Raw genomic sequence first — 20406 nt, 5'->3', positions numbered from 1 at the left:
AAAATCCACCCCATTCTTGAAACAGCCCAGGTTAGCGGTGAGCTTCTCCCTGAGATTTCTCCAGAACGAGCGGGCCTCAAGCTCTCAGGCTCGCGTGCAGCCCTCGTCCACCATTGCTATGCGGCAAACAGCATCTTAACTTGGGTTGCAAGTTGCTTATCTCAACTTGCTCCGGAAAGGAAAAATTACTACTATGGTCTGGGTGGCGAGTGGCAAAACATTTCTAATCTTCCAACCTTTGGAGTGAGACTGCCAGTGTAATGAATTCCAAATAGAGAATCTCCAAATGCAGGATCTGATCATCTTTAGGAAAGTGTTTAATGCTATTTGCCCCTGCAATGGGGTGTCACATTTTTAAGCAATTGTCATTTCTGTTATCACATAGAAAAGGCCCCTGGTGCTTCTTTGAATGCTAGAATTGTGCATTCCCTCATCACCTGCAGACACTTTCATAAAGTTTTCCTGACCATTTCTGTTGTCCGCAGTGTTTGCACACACATGCATACACACAGTCACACACACAGACCTCTCCTCTGTGATGGTCCCAGTGAGTGACTGGCTGTTGTTTCGTGTTGCAGACGGATAAGGTGAAACTCACCTGGAGAGACCGGTTCCCGGCCTACTTCACCAACCTGGTCTCCATCATCTTCATGGTAAGGCCCCGGGAAGAAGGCAGGTGGGAGGGGCCCGGTGAGACCCCCGGGACGTCTGCAGGGCTCACCCAGCCCCGGGGCCAGCCGCGAAGAGGGGGTCCACTCCCCCCACTCCCAGGTGTGGTGGCTTTGTCACCGTGGGCGATGGAGACAGGGAGAATGGAGGAGATTCCCCCCACATCTGAGATTCCCCAGGGTTCCACAGTGACCCCCCAAAGGAGCTCCACACACCCTGTGGGGACCTGAGATGATTCTAGTGCCCCAAGCACACGCCTTGGGAGTTGGGCATTTACGTGCACAGGTGTTCAAGAGACATCAGCAGACCCGGGACTTCACAGATGTTTTTATTTAAGACCCAGCTCAGGAGTGTTAAAGAACACTGTTAATAAGTCATACGCAGACACGATGAAAATCCCGACGCTGCTCCTTGGGGCTTGGAGGGTCTGTCACTCGGGCTCGTCGATGCTAAAGGCTTGGATCAACCGGCCAAAGCCTTTCTTGTGGCTTTCTTAGGGGTTCTGATCCCAAACGGAGCCGGCTCCTCCCCGGCAGCCCCAGCCCTGCACCAGCTCTGCCTTTACCAGCCCTCTGGGGGTCGGACCCCTGCAGTCCCCTTGGAGGCGAGTGCCCCTCACCCAGCCAGGCAGCGCCCCAGCCACATGGGCTCAGGGAGGGCCGAGCCGGGCCGGGAGCCTCGTGGGGGCGACTCATCCAGCCCCTCCCGCTGCTGGGAAACTGAGGCTCCAGCCGGAGGTGGTGGAACTGGGATGCTGGTCGGGCCTTCTGCCCGCAGAGCCTGCGTTCGCAGCATGGGGTGATGGAGGCTGGGAGTTGTCGAGGTTTCTTGGCTGGGCAGGAAGCTACGTTGTTGAAAGTGGCATGGGAGGGGGTCCTACTCACGTCCAGTAGGCAGGACCCTGGCTAATGCAGAGAAGCCCAGAGCAGGGCGGTCTCCATGGTGGGGCCCCCCAAGACCATCCCCTGGGCCCTGGGGAAGCGGGGCCCTCAGCACAGGCTAGGCGGGCTGCTGCGGTGCCCCAGCAGGTCGGCATGGATGTGGGTTCAGCCTCGTTTTGAGGACCCTGATCTCCCCAGTGCATGAGAGTAACTTGTCCTCTCTGGGCAGGCACCAGCTCGGAGCGGGGGGTACCCCGAGCAGGAGGCAGATCTGCCCTCTGAGCCTCCCCAGGCTTGGCCAGCAGGGACAGTGCCGGGAACCGGGGACTCGAGGCACACCTTTGGGGGAGCAGGGAAGGAGGAGCAGTGTCATCAGCAGAAGGACCAGTGCAGGGTGGGGAGGTCAGCTGGGCTCTCCTAAAGTGCCGCGGCAAGGAGTTTAGTCACAAGGTCTCCAGCTACACATTGCTCAAATGGTCTTCCTGGGGAGTTTGATGTTTCTCCTGTAATGAGCAGGCTGGGGCTGGTCCGTGACTCCATGATGCTGTCAGAGACACTGGCTCCTTCCGAGCCCTGTGCATGGGCCTCCTCTTGGTCACAACATGGCTGCTGCACCTCCAACATTGCATCAGCTTTCCTGGCAAGAGGAAGGAGACGGGCCAAGGGGAAGGAGTTGGGTGCCATCACCTCTTGATCACAGCGTGGTTGCTGCGTCTCCAACATCACCTCAGCTTTCCAGGCATGAGAAAGGGGAAGAAGGGCCAAGAGAGGTAGAAGGCTGCAGCTAGAGTCTCCTTGAAGGAGCTATCCCATGCGACTCTCGTATCATACGGCCACCACTCCCTGCAGGGAGGTTGGGAAATGGGCACATTGCCCCCCCCCAGCAAAGGTGGGAACCTGGGAGCAAGGACGGGGGGATACTGGGCAGGGAACCAGCAGGCCTCGGCACCTCGGGCTGGCCCTCATTTCCCTGCCCTCCACGTTCTGGAAACTCCTGCCACAAATAAATCACGCTCGTGGGGTTGATGATCTGCAAAGACAGGGCTGTCCCCCCCACTGGGGAGGTTCATTTGCTGAACAGGTGCCGACGTGGGCCGGCCATGTGCCCACCACACTTCTGGTGTGAACACGCCAACCAAGTCCTGGCCATCGTGGCAAGGACGTTCCGGAGGGCCGATGGTGCCCGGGGAGGGAGGCCACGTGGGGATCCCTGGTGTGGAGCAGCCAGCCGTCTGCAGGGGCCCGGGGCTGGGCATGGGGTCCCCCTCGCTGAGTCCCCCTCCTGCGTCGCTGCCACTGGCCACACCGCTGCAGGCTCGCACCAAGGCCCGGGCGGGGCTGCCCCAGGGAGGGAGGCCCCTTGGCAGCAGTGGGGGTTTTTCCGAGGGAAGCCCTTGTTCCCGGAGTGCCCGCCCAGCCTGGCAGGGGCACCCCACGCCCTTCACTGGGGTGCGGCCCGGGCCACCGTGTCCTCCCTGCGGGTCAGGCTCCTGGGACTCATGGCCCCACGTTTAAAATAAAGTTTTCCTAGGAGGTTTCCAAGAGGGCTGCAGCCTCCTTCTGGAGCAAACGAGCCAGCCCCTCTCCGAGCAGTAACCCAGGGGACACTTGTCACTGCCTGTCCCCCTCCGGGACCATCCTGGGAGCCCCACGGGGTGATTCTGCAGGGACAGAGCCCACCCTCCGCTCCCCTACATGGGCACACACACGTGGTGTCCCAGCCAAGGGGGGGCTCCTGGAGACCGCGGAGCCTGCACCTGGCAGGGGGGGCCTGGGTGTGGGTGACAACCCCGGCTCTACCACGTGCTCCCACCTCACCACCTCCCTCCGTCCCCGGTGAGTTCCCAGGATGGAGGGTTGACGGGCATTTGGCAGCCCTGGAGCAGGGCAGGGCAGGGTGTGGCTGGACTTCCCCACTTTCACGCCTTTGAGGAAGAGGGAGCCAGACTGACAGACGGCCAGACAGTTCCATCTGGAACAGACTTGTCATTGCGGCCTGCACCCCACCCCGGTCTCCCAGGGAACCACCAGCCCGAGTTTGATGGAATGTTCCAGTCCACGATGGGATGGGTGGCATGGGAGGCTCACCCCAGGGACGAGCCAGCCCCTGAGGCGGTGACTCCGGGGCAGTAGGGAGAAGGGACCCAGCCCGTGTGTCCCAGCCGGACGGCAGCCCTGCCCACCCCGGGGTCAGGTCACCCCCTGCCCCACCCTGAGGGAGCCATCCTGGGGAGGTGGCTCGCTTTCCATCTGGGGGTTGCTTCCACCCAGGGTCACCCGAAGTCGGAGCGAGAAGCCCATGCCTGGAGGCTGGCCTACCCTGGGACAAGCCAGGAGAGCCACTGGGCTGAGCAGCTCCCCCCGCCCTGCGCTCTGCAGGGGCACACAGTGGGCAGGCAGAGGGGGCACAGGCTTGGGCCGCAGCGGGCAGCCTCAGGAAGGGCCCAGGAACTTTGGGGGCCCATCCTGCAAATCCAGCCCATCAGCTGGGTGACCGAGGTCCAGTTACCTAACCTCTCTGACCCTCAGTTTCCTCTTCTGTAAAAGAGACACTTGCCTCTATCCGTCTGCTCACTGTGAGTTGGCGTGTGTAAAGCACCAGCATTTGTGGGTGCTCCGGAAACAGCGGTCCCCAAGCCCTAGAGAAGGTAGCTTCTGGGCCTTGAGGAATTCTGCCCTGGGGAGCGCTGCGTCGAGGCCACAGACGGGGAGGTCTGGTCTTGACGAGGCCCTGGGGGTCCAGGATGCCGTCCCTCCCACCCCCGCAGGTCGCGGTGACCTTCGCCATCGTCCTGGGCGTCATCATCTACAGGATCTCCACGGCCGCCGCCCTAGCCATGAACTCCAACCCGTCCGTGAGGTCCAACATCCGGGTCACTGTCACGGCCACCGCAGTCATCATCAACCTGGTGGTCATCATCCTGCTGGACGAGGTGTATGGCTGCATAGCGCGGTGGCTCACCCAGATCGGTGGGTGCCGCGGCCTGGGCGGGGGTCCCGGGGGGTTCCCGGGGGGGGGTGGGCGTCCTGGCAGGGAGGGGTCCCAGGGGGCAATGGTCCCCAAGAAAAGTGATTCTGGGGTCGATGGGGGTCCAGGGGATTTTGGTTCCGTGGGGGAGGGCAGTGGTCCCAAGGGGCAGCGGTCCCTGGGGAGGGTGATTCCCAGGGGGCTGTGTTCCCCGGGAGTTCATTTTGGGAAATCCAAGACCAAGCTTTAGAATGAGGCGGCCCCACAGCCACATCCCTCCTGCTGGGTGACCTTGGGCCTGTCACTTGACTTCTCTGTGCCCCGAGCTCCAGGTCTGTGGATGACGTGTGTGAGCGCCAGCTCCCGCAGCCTGGGCGAGTCCACGAGGCCACGCTCCCACAGTCATTAGCCAGCACCCGGCTGGGCCCGGGCCACCCCCGCAGTGGCATTACCACTTCAGCATCTGCAGCGCCCTTCGTCTTATTCCTTCTAGAAGTCCCAAAGACCGAGAAGAGCTTCGAGGAGAGGCTCATCTTCAAGGCTTTCCTGCTGAAGTTTGTGAATTCCTACACCCCCATCTTCTACGTGGCTTTCTTCAAAGGCCGGTAGGCTCTGCTTCCGTTCGGCCTCTCCCCAGCTTGCTCCCCCTGGGGCCAGTCCAAGGACCTCCCTGCCTTGTCTCTGTGGGATGAGCAGTCCCGAGGCCCAGGGCAAAGCAGTCAGAATCACCGGGAGGTCCCGAGAAAGGCCTGGCCCCCGCTGGAGTGCCCGAGCTGCAGGGTCCCCAGGCAGCCATGCGCCTGTACCCCCCAGTGTAGCCCCGGCAGTGTGGAGGGGCCTGGGTCCAGCCACCAACATGTCCCACCCCCACCACCCCTCCTGCTGAAGCTGGCAGGTCTGATCTCAAACCTCTTCCAAAGTCTCCTTTCTCAGCATCGGCAATCTGCAAGTGCATGCCACCCCCCCACTGCCCAGGGTCTCGGGGCCCACCAAGGGGGTCCCGTCCATGCTGAGAGTGTCCCCAATGGAGCAGGCTCTCACCGAGCCCCCACCCCACCCCACCCCACTCACCCCATAGGGAGCTGAGAGGCTGCCTGCCTGTGGCCCCCCGGGCCACCCCCATCACCCAGCGTGGGCACGACTTTTGTGCCCCCCACCCTGCTCCGAGGTCCCCAGTTTGGCTCTGTGCTTGCTGTCATTGGGGAGCAGAAGGTGCGCTCATCCTACATTCTGGAGCTCGAGGATGGGGTTCAGGGCTGGATAACAAAACTCCTGCTTAATCCCCTCCCAGATCCCTCCTCTGTCTGCCTTTGAGTCTTGTTTCCAGTTGAAGTTAAATTTCCTCTGGGTTGGGAAATCAAGTGGACCTTTGACCATCAGAAAAACCCTGTGGTTGTCATTTAGCAGATTAAAATCAGACGGTGAGAAAAACCCATGAGCCCACACTCTGCCCTCCAAACGCAGACTCGGGGTCAGAGCTGAGAACCAGTGGGGTCGGGGCTGGGCCTCCCTAACTCCTGCCCCCAACCCCCATCTTTTTAGGTTCGTCGGACGCCCGGGTGACTACGTGTACATTTTTCGTTCTTTCCGGATGGAAGAGGTAACTGTGATCCCATCCGTTTCGAGCAGCCCCTTCCGTTTTGCCTTCCCTATTCTGTCTGCGCGGTGAATTCATGGGAGGCAAACGATGCCCATCGTTAAATGAGTTGCGACAGCTTCTTTCCCTCTTGGAATCTGTTCTGTCCTGCTGGCCTGGTGGGCCTTTGCCATCCTTTGTCATCTCCATATAGGATCACCCTAAATGAGTAAAGTCTCTTCAGAGTTAACCAAAGAAAAAAGTTATGCCCAGTTTTATTTTGTTTTTGTTTTCTACAAGACCTCGAATATTTTTCTGATTGGGTGAGATGAATGAATGGAGATAAAAACAGAACTTGGCTCCATTTTTTTTTAATTGAATATTGGAAATGCCTGCCTCCCTACCATCAAGCACGACAACCCTGTGTTTGGTTTCCAAGACTAGAAGGGATGTTTGGCTCCAGCTCAGTGATTCCAGCCACAGGGGGCTTCGTTAGTGAGCCTGCCGGCCTCTGCCGCTGAGTCATGGCACACGGACTTGCTCAGCCCCCGACTGCCAGCTCCACCAGACCAAAGCGGGCATTTCCTGGTGCTTCAGGGCCCATCAGTGGCTCAGGGCTCAGGGTTTCCGATGCACAGAACAGTTCAGCTGATCAGAACAGGAGGGGATGAGCCTTCCTGAAAGAGACCTTGGGGAACAGGGTTAGAGGGTTGGGGCGGCTTCAGGTATGGCGCGATCTGGCTGTCTAGGGCACAGCCTAAGACATTCAGCCACCTGAGTGCAGGCCCCTGAACATCGCAAGACAGGAGCCTCCTCCGTACTAAGAGGCGTTTGCCAGAGGCCCACGGAGTGCTCTTTCAGTAACTGGCGTGGGCCTTCGTGGGAGGCAATGCCCTGCTAGCCTCTTGTGTGGTTAGAGACGCTGAGGAAAGACCTTTGTAAAACAGAATAAAGCAAAGGACATCATTACTTTGTATGAAATGGCAGCTCTCCAAGACTAATTTTCTTGGTACTTTATAAAAGATTTTGCTCGGGATCTGGATATTGGGTCAGCTGTGCCCAGGGGTCACCCCCACCCTCCACTCCCATCCCTTGGACTCCCTTCATTCGGACAAGATCAGCTTCTTGCCCGCGAAGGGCTGCAGCCATCACATGCCCGCCTGGCTCCAGCCTTTGGGGGCACAAGCCAATGTAGCCTCGGAGGGGGCAGTGGTCATGGAGGAGGAGGAGCCCCAAGTTCCAGGCTCCCGGACCTGGGCTCCCCTCTCTGAGAGCCCGACCGAGGGCCCCTGCAGCCTAGGGAGGCGGGGGCTGAGCCTGGCTCCCACAGGGCGCGTCGTCCCTCCCAGCGCCCGCTGACCGCCGCTGTCCCCTGCAGTGCGCGCCCGGGGGCTGCCTGATGGAGCTCTGCATCCAGCTCAGCATCATCATGCTGGGCAAGCAGCTGATCCAGAACAACCTGTTTGAGATCGGCATCCCGTGAGTACCGGGGCCAGGTCAGGGCGCAGGGGGCTGGGCGGGGAGGTGGGGGCCGAGGTAGCCAGGACAGCAGCGGGAGGCAGGGCAAAAGTCACCCCAGGGTGGATGTTCCAGTCTGCTAATGCTGCCAGAATGCAAAGCACCAGAAATGGATCAGCTTTTTTAAAGGAGGTTTATTTGGTTACAAAGTTACAATCTTAAGGCCATAAAGTATCCAAGGTAAGTTGTCAACAATTGGGCATCTTCACTGGAGGATGGCCAATGGCGTCCGGAAAACCTCTGTTAGCTGGGAAGGCACATTGCTGGTGTCTGCTCCAGAGTTCTGGTTTCAAAATGGCTTTCTCCCAGGACGTTCCTCTCTAGGCTGCAGTTCCTCAAAACTGTCACTCTTAGTTGCTCTTGGGGTGTTTGTCCTCTCTTAGCTTCTCCGGAGCAAGAGTCTGCCTTCAATGGCCATCTTCAAACTGTCTCTCATCTGCAGCTACTCTCTCAGCTTCTGTGAATTCTTCAAAGCTGTAGCTCCTCTTCAAAATGTCACTCACAGCTGCACTGAGTTCCTTCTGTTTGTCAGCTCATTTATATGGCTCCAGTGATTTAATTTAGACTCACCCTGAATGGGTGGGATAACACCTCCGTGGAAATTATCCAATCAGAGTCATCACCCACAGCTGGGTGGGGCATATCTCCACGGAAACACTCAAAGAATTACAATCTAATCAACAATGATACGTCCGCCCGCACAAGATTGCATCAAAGATAAGGGCGTTTGGGGGACATAATACATTCAGACCAGCACAGTGGATGAGGGAGACTCTGGGCTGGGATGCCTCCCCGCTCCCCCCACTGGCCGAGTGTGTGTGGGGGGGTGCCGACAGGCGCCCCCAAACCCACACGCCACGTTCCCCAGGCTGGCAGCCCTCCTGTAGTCCGAGGGAGAATCTGAGGCTCTGCTCCCTGACTTCGCGCCCTTCGGAAACCCGGGTCCTGGCCCCTCCTCTCCAGGGCCCTCGGGGGTCTGGGACATGCTGGACTCTTTTCAGTGACCCCCACCCAAGCGAAATGACCGACGGAGAAACACTCGCAGACGAGTTGCTCCGCGATCTCTCTGTGATTTCTGCGTAGTGTGGCTCGGAGAGCTAGAGACCCAGCTTAGAGACGCCAGAGCTGACCCCCACCCGCGTTTCCCTGCAAACCCAACTGGGGGGCTGTCGCGCTGCTTTCAGGAAAATGAAGAAGCTGATCCGGTACCTGCGGCTGAAGCGGCAGAGCCCCGGGGTCCACGAGGAGCACGTGAAGAGGAAGCAGCGCTACGAGGTGGATCACAACCTGGAGCCTTTCGCGGGCCTCACCCCCGAGTACATGGAAATGAGTGAGTGACGCCTCGGGGCCGGGGGGCGGCTGGGCAGCCCCGGGAGAGGAGCCAGGGGCTGGGGGGCTGCAGGGGCGGGAGGGGGAGCCCCCACAGTTCCTGGCACCCTCCAAAAGCACCGCATGGAGAGGGGGCGCGGGGAGAGGACCCTGGACTCTGAGGCCCTGTGTGCCCTGTCCCCTGGACGCGGGCCGTGCCTGCCTTACCCGGAGCCGACCAGCCTGCCGTGGCACCTGCTCCTGTTTTTTTTTTTTTGCTTGTTTTTTTTAATTAAATTCAGTTTTATTGAAATACATACACACACCATGCAATCATCCATGGTATACAATCCACTGTCCACAGTATGATAACATAGTTACGCGTTCATCACCACCTGCTCCTGTTTTTAAACTGTCGCTTGGTTATATGTTCGAGGTGAATATTAGAAAGGAAAAAAAAAGCTGCAGATTTTTATCCGCCTTCAACAAACATGGCTGTAATCGAATTTGCACGACCAATGTTATGACGGGTGGTTTTTGTTGAATCGACTATATTCTTGGTGTGGTTTTCAGCTTACAGAAGAATTGCACTGGAAGTGCAGGGGGTTCCCCTGCACCCCTTGTTTCCCCAGCTCAGAGTTCCCACCCCTAATACCTGGCATTGGCAGGGCATCTTCCTGACAGTCGCTGAGCCAATGTTGACACCTTACTTTTTTTTTTAATGTATCTTTATTGAGATATATTCATATAACATACAATCCTTCAAAGTGTACAATTGTTTGTTCATGGTTGTGCATTGATCACCACAATGAATCTTTGAATATTTTCATTACTCCAAAAAGTAAAATAAAAATTAGAATAAAAAAGAACATCCAAAACATTCCATTCCCCTCCTCCCCCCATTGTTCAATTTTTTTACACTCATTCATTGTTTTTTTTTACTTTATCAAAAATTTTAAAAACAAACAATAAAAAACAGCATTTCAAACAAAACCAAAACAAAGGAATAAGAAAAAACAAATGATCTAAAATAACTACATTGCTTCCAACATGTTCCTACCCTACCCCAAGAAAATAAACAGACTATAACCCAACAAAGGAATAAGAAATACAAATAACCTAAAATAACTACGTTTCTGCAAACTTGTTCCTACCATACACCCCAGAAATTGACAAATCATAATTGTTCCTGAGCATTCCCAGAACATTAAGTTTACCCTCTATAACTTATCTGTTCTTGTTAGATTATCGTTCCCGCTTCACTATTGTCTATCACTAGGTCCCCTACATTCTACAATATAAACCCTTTATTTTACATTTTTCACAGTGTTCACATTAGTGGTAACAGACAATATCTCTCGTTCTGTGCCTGGCTTATTTCGCTCAGCATTATGTCTTCAAGGTTCATCCAGGTTGTCATATGTTTCACGTCACTCCTTCTTCCTGCCACGTAGTATTCCATCGTAGACACGTTATTTTTAACTGAAGTCCACAGTTTACAGGTGGGTGCCCTGTGGTTTTTGACAAATACCGAAGGTCATGTGCCCACGTTACAGATGCCTACAGAATCGTGTCACTGCTCCCCAGAAACGCCCTGGGCTCCCCCCATTCATCCCCGCTCCTTCCCCTGAGCCTGTGGCAGCCGCTGACATTTGCACTGCCTCTTCAGTTTTGCCTTTTCTGGAATGTCACGTAGCTGGAATCATATGCTATGAGGCCCCTTTACACTGGCTTCTCTTGCTTAGCAATATGCATGCAAGTTTGCTCCTGGTCTGAGAACAGGTTTATTTTTTATCACCGAATAATGCTGCATGGTGTGGCTGGGCCTCGGTTTGTTCTCCACTCACCTGTTGAAGGACATCTTGGTTGCTTCCAGGCTTTGGCCGCTGCGAATAAGGCTGCTGTCAACCTGTGTGTGCAGTGCCAGCTTTTCAACCCTTCCTTCTCCCTCTCCTCCTTCTCCCTTGTTTTATCCCCGCCAGCCGGAGGCCTGGCCCCAGGACACTGCCAGCTCCCCAGCACCTCCGGGCGCCTCCTCCAAACCCCAGGCGTGCAGGCCCCTCGGGGATCCAACTTAGGGTCCACAGAGAGGCACTCAGCAGAGACAGGGAAGGAGCCTGTACCCCAGTCCTGTTTCTGGAGTGGAGGAGACGGGGCACATGACTCTTGGGCGAGATGAGGGTGTGAAGAGACCATGTGCAGCCCGCACAGCCACCCGGCGCCTCCTGCTCAGCCTGCCGGGCACACAGTGACCTTCTCCTACCTGCCTACCTGCCTCCTGCTCCCTCCGCTCCACCCACACCGACCCCCTTGCTGCTCCCCAAGCACCCGGAGCACGCACCTGCCCCAGGGCCCTTGCACCTGCATCTCCTCCATCTGGAAAGCTCCGCTCTGCACCACTCGCTCTCCCTGCCTCAGGGGCCCTGCTCAGAACGTGCTGTCCACAGAGCACAGGGTCTGAGAGGAGCAGCCCTCTCCCACCCACTGTGACCCTCGGCCCTTCCCCCAGTATGTGTCCCCGATCACTGGCCACCACCTTCTGTCCTCTTCTCTTCTGTCTGTACCTCGGAGGTGGAATCAGAGCCCTGTGCGGGCAGGACCTTGTTTCTTTAGCTGTTGTCTGTTTGTTCCTTTCTACCCTTTGCTGCCTAGAACAGATCCAGGCATACAGGGGGCTTCTAATGTGTTTGTTGAGGAAACGGATGAGCACAAGGGTCAGGAAGACCCTCACCGGGGGCTCCCGTGAGCAGCGGCCGTGGCCACCGGGGGTGGCTGGGTTGACACGCGCATTCCTGGGCCCGGGGTGCGAGCCGAGACTCTGCATTTTCACTAACCCCCAGCCAGGCCTGGCAGGCCCGGAGGGAACGCAGCCGAGACCTCCCAGCGCGGCCCGGCCCACAGCCTCCTCCAGCCGGGTGCAAGGAGCAGGGTGACACTGGGTGCTGGGAGCCTGTCTGCTCCGCCGCCCCTGAGCACTCCCCACGCTGGGCCGTCCCTCACGAGGGCCGAGTCCTTCCAAATAAGTCGCTCCCAGCTCCCTGGCCCTGGACTCAGAAGGAAAAGACTCCTGAGACTTTGAAAAAAGAAAAGGCTGCGCTGAACACTGACGGGTTTCTGTTTGTGCCCCACGGGCTGCCCCGCTGGCTGCTGAAACGCCACCGCTATGCCACGAAGGAGGGGACAGCACGGGGGCGTCCCCTGCCCGAGCCGGGCACAAGCGGGTTCAAGGCCCTGCCCTTCGAGGGAGACTCTTGGGAGGATAAACACAAGGCTTTGCGCCTGCCTAAGAGTCCAGCAAGAGTGGTTGTCGAGGGGTTGGGGCCAGCAGGGTCCCGTCCCTGCTCCCCCTTTCAGTGGAATGAGATTCCCGGAGGAGGCGCTCAGGAAGCCTGCCCCGCCCCATGCCCACCCTGCACCCCCACCCTGTATGCAGTTCTGTGCCTCAGGACTTTACTCGGTCGCACCCAGCTGTGTCTCCTCCTTGGGGGTGAACTTGGAGCGGGCACCCAGAGGCACCCAGAGGTGGAAACATTGGGAGAAAAGACCCAGCTGTGCATGTCCCCAGCCCCCAACCCATCTGGCATCTCCAAGGTCACCTCTACCACCCATCTAGGTGGGTCCAGAGCAGGCAGCGTGCCTGGGAGCAAAGAAACTGACCCCGGCCACTGCGCCCGCAGCCTCAGAGCCTCCACGGCCCCCAGCCCAGAGGAGTGGCCTGCAGCCATCTGCCAGGCCCCGGACCCCGAGCCTTCAGGGGCACCCCCAGAAGCGTCCCAGGATGCCCTGCTCGTCAGCTTCCAGGCCCGGGACTCACAGGGAGCCCTGCCCACCCCACTCACTCACAAAGCCCACACTCAGCCCACCGGGCACGCAGTGACATTCTGCCCGCTCCCTTGTTTACAGCCTGGCGTCGAGCTCCTTTGGCCAGGCTCCTGCTCTGCAGTTCCTGAACCAGCTTCTCTTCTCGGCCACCTTCTCCTGTCCCCCTGCTCGGAGCCTGACCCTGTGCTGGCCCCAGGATAAGGGGCTGAGGGACAGGGTCATCCTGGACAGTGGGCACCTGCCCGGCTCCCCAAGGAAGCACTGCCCACAGCACTCACCCCACTCCAGTGCCTTCCCCGCCCCAGGCTCAGGCCGGGCCCCCGTGCCCATGGAGGCCTTTTCTTCCTATTGTGAATCACATTTTTTAATCCAACATTTGAAAACCGCTTACATTCTCATTATACAAAAGTCAAATAACATAGAGATGTAGGGCCAAATTCAGAATTCTCTTTTCACCCACTCCTGGCCTGGAGGTCACACGGGGTCACAGTGGGTCCCTCCCCGCGTGCCTTTCTGGGCATCTGCAGGTGCATCTGGGCAGGTAGACACACCTGAGGCAGGGCGTTTGCAGCGTGTTCAGGGGTGCATGGCGTGCTGGGCAGGGGGTGCCCTGCCTTCCTGGGGAAGATGCCCACCAGCTGCCCTCGCTTTCTCTGCAGTCATCCAGTTTGGCTTCGTCACCCTGTTCGTCGCGTCCTTCCCCCTGGCCCCACTGTTTGCGCTGCTGAACAACATCATTGAGATCCGCCTGGATGCCAAAAAGTTTGTCACCGAGCTCAGAAGACCGGTGGCCGTCAGAGCTAAGGACATCGGTGAGTAAGCCCGGCAGGGCTGGGTTTGGGGACGGGTGCCTGCCCTCCAGAAGCTACAGCCAGAGTCCACACAGGGTCAGGGCACAGGTCACACCCCCACAGCCTCTCAGCCCCGTCCTCTCCTGGGTGGAGACCCAGGGGACCAGGTCCAGGACCTCGAGGCCCCTAACTCCCAGCTGACCGCTGAAGCTCTAAGATGTCTTCGCCACTGGAGAACTTCCAGAAGAGGGTCAGTCTCCTGGGTATCGGACTGTCTTGACCGTCTGCTGCAGCGGAGGTCCAAGAGATCCATTGCTTCTCTGGGGGTTCTCAAACCACCCCAGCACCCCAAACATTTGTGTGCCCCACAGCACAGAGCTGGACTAATGTGGCGGATATTGCTAGCTGCTTTAACTCTTAGCAGTTAACCTCCATATATTTTATCATTTCATCATTTAGTGTTCGCCAGAAAAAAAAGGAAAAGAAAAGGCAGAAAGCAGCCACCATTTACAAATGGAGGAAAAGCAGTCTCGGTCACTGCATGACTTGCTTTGGGGGACAGAGGAGGGTCAAAGCCAAGACACAATTCAGGCTTTTAAACTCCAAATCACTAAGGCGGGCCTCTTCCACTTGATGGAGGGGCGTGAGGGCACATATTTCCAGTCAGTGTAAAGAATGACTTTCTAATAGTCAAAAGTGTCAAAAAATGGTAGTGAGCTCCCTGTCCCTGGAGGCATTTAAGCAGAGAGGGATGACCACCTCATCCAGGAGTGGGAAGGGATGTGGGCAGACTGAGCAGGCCGGGCTCCAGACCCTGCACACACCTCGGCCGAAGCCAGCTCTCGTGACAAGAAACAGGTCATTCCTCACCCTTACCTTAAAGTGAAAAAACAAAACACCCACCCAAATTTCAGGGCGAGAAGCAAAAATAGTTTTTATTGGAACTTCATCTTGAAATGAGATAGGAAATTGCAAAAATACATTCATCTCATATTTAACACAATTCTAGTTAACATGGCACCTCCACACTAACTGTTAGAATAAACGAAGATTGAATTACACATTAGGATGTTCTGTGTCGTTTAACCAAAATAAAGATGGCGTGCCAGCGTGCTAGGGCGCCTCTGGGTTTGACTTTTAAAGCAGCCCAAGCACAACATTGCAAAAATGCAGAGAGGCGCCAACAGCCTTTCCAAGGGCTCCTCCAGCCCTTGACGCGTGGGTCATCCTTGTGGGAAGTCACCGTGGGGTCATCCGTCCTGGTCAGTGTCCCCCACTGGCCAGCGCCCCCCCGTCGGCCTCCACGGCCCTTTGCTGATTTGGGGGTTGAACCGGATGGGAATTGTCACCCCTACAGGTCAATCAGGGCCAAACGTCAGTTGTTTCCTCCGTTCAGCCGCAGCTCCTTGTCCGCAGGGACAGGCTGCGGGGCGCTGGCTTCGAGGGGCCAGGGGATCCTTGGTGGTCCCAAGGGAGGGACGTCTCACCAATAAGAGGCCAGCGCTTCAGGTTTGGACACTTGCTTCCCTGGGCAGCCTCATAACTGGGGACCCAGATAATAAGGCTCGACGAACAGACGCCTCCTACCAGGCTGCCCATCAGGTTTTGTTTACAAATTTTTTAAAGTTTGAAAAAGCCCCTGAACTACCAGACCCTCCAGAGTCCCTTCTAGCCCCCAGCATCTGACTCTGCCTCACCCCTGGTCATGGGGTGGGCCCTTTGGCCCCAATTCCCAGGAGAGCCGGCGACTGCCGGGCTGGCACTGGCCAGGACACTCAGAGCCAGCTGCCAGTCGTGCATTTTGCTGAGGCACGAGATCAGCAGATCTTTTCTGTAAAGGGCCGGATAGTAAATATTTTAGGGGGTTGTGGGGCAATGTCCTCAGCTCTTCAAGCACCAGTTCTCACTGAAAGGCTAATAGTCTTTCATATATATTTTTTTAATTTTACACAGGCAGCAGGCCAGATTGGGGTCACAGGTCTTGTTTGCAGATGCCCCAGCTCACGACCACGGGGAAACGGCCCTCCGCCCGGGTTCTCAGGTGCAGACTGACCCCAGCCAGCTGCGTCTGGCATTTAACTTTTCCTGGGACATGCAGCCTTGTCGGGTCCTCCAAGGAACTCCAAGAGGTAGCTCAGGAGAATCCCGGGTCCCCACTTCCCAGATGGGAAGACCAAGGCCTGGGTGGTTAACAGAGCTGAGCCAGAAGGAGAGAATCGCAAGCCCACCGGCCCCTGCCCCTCTGCCCACCACCCCTACCCTGTACCCCTCCATGAAAGAGGGCATGCCTTGGAACACCTTATACTGCTCGCAAAAGACCCCTAAAGGGAGCTCGCGGGGACGGCTGGCCGGGTGCCTCCTGGACCCTCCAGAAAATTCCAGAACTGTCGGCTGAGTAGCAGAAAGGAAAGAGTGTCGCTTCCAGCAACTTATTCCTCATAAATGCCTGATTCTTGAGAGCACTGCAGCCCCGAGCTGTGCCCACGCCAAGTCGAGTGTTTGCTTTGGCATCGTTTGCTTCATGAGCTTTGGCTGTTCCCAGACCGTGGCACCCTAAAAGCTCACGAGCCCACCAGGGCAGAAAGAGCGCAGCGCCGGCCCATCGCCCGGCTTCAAGCAGGTCTGTGTGGGCCTCAGCCTCCCTCACCCCCCGAAGCAAGGCTTAGACGTGGGTGTTTGGTTTCTCTGCTCCTGGCTCCAGATTTTTCCCAGTTATTACGGATCAGCTGTTCGCTTCCTGGTTCCTGCCTGGTTTGTTGTGGGCATAATCTGCCCTTTTTTCATGAGTTTGTTTATGGGCTCCTTAACTATAACCTTTTGCTGAAGAGGCTTTTGTATTCCGCCTGTGATCTGTGCAGGGCCACTGAGCAGACACCCTGAGGGGACAGAGGGCCTCAGTGGCCCCCATGACCTGCACGGCTGGGGGCCAAGAGTGGCTGGGGACAGCACTGCCACAAAACACAGCTGCCTCAGTGGCCCCTCCCTGGCCAATGAGAGAGAGGCGCATGGCACGTCACTGCAGGGACCCAGGCCTGTGCGTGGGAACCCAGCTCTTGCTTGGCTCTGGCTCCCAGTGCTGATTGTAGACATCAGAGGGACAGGCTTCCTGCTCACGCCCTCACTCCTGAGGGCCTTCCGGGTGGAGGAGCCTCGGCCTGCCCTTAGCTCCGGGTGCTGCACGGAGGCAGACATGGAGCTTTAACCAAGGACCTAGCATTTCCTAAATATCCCCCATCACATTCTTAGAAATGGGGTTCAGAGTCCCCTGTAACGGTAAAAATGCCTTGAAGAAGGCAAGTAAAAATGAGCTAGTTCCCCCAGTGGGATTTTCCTAAAGGAAACCCAAAAGTTTTTCCAAAACAGCGTCATGCCCTTTCACTCATCGGTCATCTGGGGGGTGATTCTCACCCTTGAGTGTGCCTTGGGATAACTCAGGGAAGGAAGAGAGGAATTGCAGTTTCCCAGGCCACAGGTGGCTCCTGGGGTTGCATTATTTTCCAGTGTGCCCCCTTGATTCTGATGTACATGGCACAGAGAACTGATGGCCTGGACAAGAGACTTCTCAGGACCCACAAAGACAGGCCCAATGCCAGGCTCTGGGGGTGGACTGAAGACCTCATCACCAGCCCACATCCCCTCCTGCCTCGCCACGCCCTCTCCCACGGCCAGCTTGGTCGGTCACCTCCATCACCTGCAGACCTGTTTCCTCGCTTGTCCAGCTCCTGTGTTGCCGTCATGCTGGGCTCAGGCGGGGGCCCCCCTGCAGGTGTCTCAGCACCCCAACTCAGAGGTTTCAAACTCAGACCCCACAGGGACCAGGAGAACCCCTGGAATATCCCTCATGGCCACTGAGCAGTGCATTCGTGCCCATTTCCCTCGAAATGTCCAGCCCTCTCTGAATGCATGGCTCCCCACCTTAACAGGGAGCTGGTTTGGGACAAAGATTTCTCCGTTCTTAAAAGAAACACAAAGTCCAGTCCAGTGATGAGCAACTTAGAGCAGGGGCAGCCCCCCACCCCTGGGGTGCAGAGCACAGGACCCAGTGCATGGCCCGGCCTGGAGGGGTGCACCGTCAGCTCTCAGCAGGTGTCTCTCAGACGTGCCGGCCCACGGTTAGCAGAGCTGACTCTTTCAGAAGCTGCGAGTCTAGGTTTTTTTTTTTTTCTCGTGTAAATCATCCTGATTTGTAGACATCAGTCAGCACTTTCTAAACTGAGACACCACACAGCCTGGATGTGGCCTGCAGGCCTCCATTTGCAGCACCGGCACTGGCTTGAAGAGCCTTTAGCCACAGCATAGCCTCTGGCCACAAAGAGCTTCCTACGCTCACACAGTCATTCAGCAAACATTTACCAGGGGCGCTGAGCCTGAGTGCCTGGCACCACACCAGGTCCGGAAGACACGAGGATGTGAATTCACATCCTCCCCAGGTTGCTGAGAGTTTCCAGAACAGGAGAGGCTGGGTGTGGAATTTGCCTCCACTAACAGAGGACTTAGTGGGGTGTGCACACTTTCACCTTTTAAGGGTGCTTCTTGGCTAACTTACCTTGCAGTGTGCTCTCTGCAACCAGACAGGTGCACACCTGGAGCCATGAGCAGGTGCAGGGCCCCCTGGCCTGTGCTACCTGGGAAGCAAAGGCACAGCAGCTGCTCCCATCTTGGAGGGTGCGATAGCCCCCCCAGGAGGGGGGACAGGGGCTTCCTGCAGCCCCGACCCAAAAGCCTATGGTTTCCAGATAGGGGAAACCTGATCTCCTGCTGTCTGTGCACCCCAAAACCAAAGGCGAGAGGGAGGTGCTCCTTTGCTGCTGGCAGCTAAGGTAGAAACACATCTATGACTCCCTGGCCTTGCCGCCGTCCGTCCCCCCGGTGAGAGGCCCGGCCCCACCGCAGTCTGCTCTACCAATTGCGTGTGCACCAGACTTTCTGAGAATTGCTGGTTATTGCCCAGGACAGGAAGAGCTGGAGTGGTGGAGACAGGTTCCCCAGCCTGACATGTGCTCCAGCTAATACGACGGGACAGGCAGGGGCCACCAGACACCTTCCCAGGAATTCCCGAAAGGCAGGGTCTGCCCTGTGCCCACGGATCAGGGGCTTCCTTCCCGCACCCCGCCAGTCTCACCTCTCGTGGGAAGGTGATTGGAGAGCCATGTGCTGCCCCCATTGCCATGCTACGATCCCCCGTTCATCTGTGCTTGGGGGTTGCACTGTGCCTTGGGGTACCCAGTGGGGTCACGGACATGAGCAGCTGCCGACAGGGAACGATTTCTACTGCCGGCACGGCCGTCATTACACCCGTGACGTGTTGTGGGCCTCCCCGGCCAGGGGCCCTGGCTTTGCTCCACCACACTCTGGGCCCATCGCTGCACCCAGTTGTTCTGCAATAGAATTACCCACACACTTGACTTCTAGCCCTTCGCTCTGTGGGCTCTTTTGGGTCGGAACCGTACACACATTCGCTATCTAAGCCCCTTGGTAGTGTAAATGGGGTCACACGGAGACTGTCGGGGACCACGAGGGTGGGCTGTTTCTGAAACCACTTTAGAAGCCCCAGTTTGCTCACAAATGACCCACAGGCTGGTAGTAGCCTTCAGCTCCGCGGCTGCTGGGGCTCCCCGGGGCCACCCCAAGTGACAGCTCCTTGCAGACTGCGGTCGCAGTTGACTCGTCTGGGGGAGGGTGGCGGCCAGTCGCTAAATCCTAGGCTCTCAGGATTGCTCCGAGGGTACCGGCGGCGGGGGCTCTTTCCCGGAGGCGAGGGCGAGGCGGGGGACTTGGCCAGGTCCCCGGCGGGAGGCGTGCAAAGTATGGAGGGCGGCGAGAAAGGAACAGGCGGGACACAGTTCTTTTAGGGTGAAGAAACCAAGAGAGTTTATTAGGGGAGAGTACAAGCTTATATCGGGCGGTTTAGAGGGCGGGGTAGCTGTAGAGGTTAAAGGCTTGGATTGGTTCTGAGAGGGCGCAGAGGTTGATTGAAAAGGGGCGAGAGTTGCTCCCGTAACGGTGTCTGGCAACAATGTATGCGCACTGGTGGTGATGGGAGTTGCACCGGCAACGGGGAGTGTCCGGGCAAGATAAGGGGGTGGGGAAAAGGCGGTTCCCTCCGGCAAGCCTCCCCTAACAGTGGTATTTTGGGTGAGGAAATGGGGCCTGCCTCCGGCCTCACTTTCCCAGGCCCGGGGGGCTGCGGAGGGCGCTGTCGCCCGTGCCCACTACCCTCCCCAGGGGTGGATCCGGTCCCCCAGCCCAGGCCCGCCAAGTTGAAGCACGTAATCAGTGTCCCGCAGCAGACTCTGCTGCAGAGGAGGAGGCCCGGAGCAGAAGGGGGGCTTCACACCTGTGCCTTTCTCCCCCCTAGGAATCTGGTACAACATCCTAAGGGGCGTCGGGAAGCTCGCCGTCATCATCAACGTAAGTGACACCCCTGGCACCAGGCAGCCACGCCGGCCGGGCCAGAACTGGCACCGCTTCAAGGAGGGGCCGGGCCTGGGCCCACTGCCCCAAACTGGGGTAGCCCAGCCTGGCAGGCCATCCCCTCTTTAGCCCCCGCCCTGGTCGCACATGAGGGTAGGGGTGAGTTCTGGGCAGAAAAACCAAGTTCCCCTGGGCCTTTCCTGCAGCCTCAGAGCAAAGTTCTTAGTGTGCTCTCGCAGCCCCTACCAGACCCCAAAATCCACTCGCCCGAGTCCCGGGAGCAAACGAGAGTGGGTCCTCGTGGGCAGTCTTCCTCATCTCTTTTGAAAAATGTAATTTCCCCCCTTGTAAAACACATGCCCTTGCCAGGCCCCTTCCCACAGCTCGGCCGCACGCTTGGGGACCATCAGCTCCCGCCCAGCGGCCCCCCACTCCGGCTTCCACTGTCCACGCCTTCCC

At 57.6% G+C, this 20406-nt stretch overlaps 1 protein-coding gene across 5 annotated transcripts in view; it reads left to right on the top strand.

Moving 5' to 3' along the window:
• ANO1 (anoctamin 1) overlaps window positions 1-20406 on the top strand; it is a 174762-nt gene that overhangs the window by 146862 nt on the left and 7494 nt on the right. For all 5 annotated transcript variants that reach the window (XM_037840409.1, XM_037840407.1, XM_037840408.1 and 2 more), the window contains 8 exons: window positions 579-653; window positions 4319-4520; window positions 5012-5123; window positions 6061-6118; window positions 7473-7573; window positions 8797-8942; window positions 13402-13554; window positions 19892-19944. In XM_037840409.1, the coding sequence (XP_037696337.1) occupies window positions 579-653; window positions 4319-4520; window positions 5012-5123; window positions 6061-6118; window positions 7473-7573; window positions 8797-8942; window positions 13402-13554; window positions 19892-19944 (900 nt within the window). The remainder of the gene's footprint in view (window positions 1-578; window positions 654-4318; window positions 4521-5011; window positions 5124-6060; window positions 6119-7472; window positions 7574-8796; window positions 8943-13401; window positions 13555-19891; window positions 19945-20406) is intronic.

This window comes from Choloepus didactylus, chromosome 6 (genome assembly GCF_015220235.1).
Source record: "Choloepus didactylus isolate mChoDid1 chromosome 6, mChoDid1.pri, whole genome shotgun sequence".
NCBI lineage: Eukaryota > Metazoa > Chordata > Mammalia > Pilosa > Megalonychidae > Choloepus > Choloepus didactylus.
This window is presented reverse-complemented; position numbering and strand designations above follow the sequence as displayed.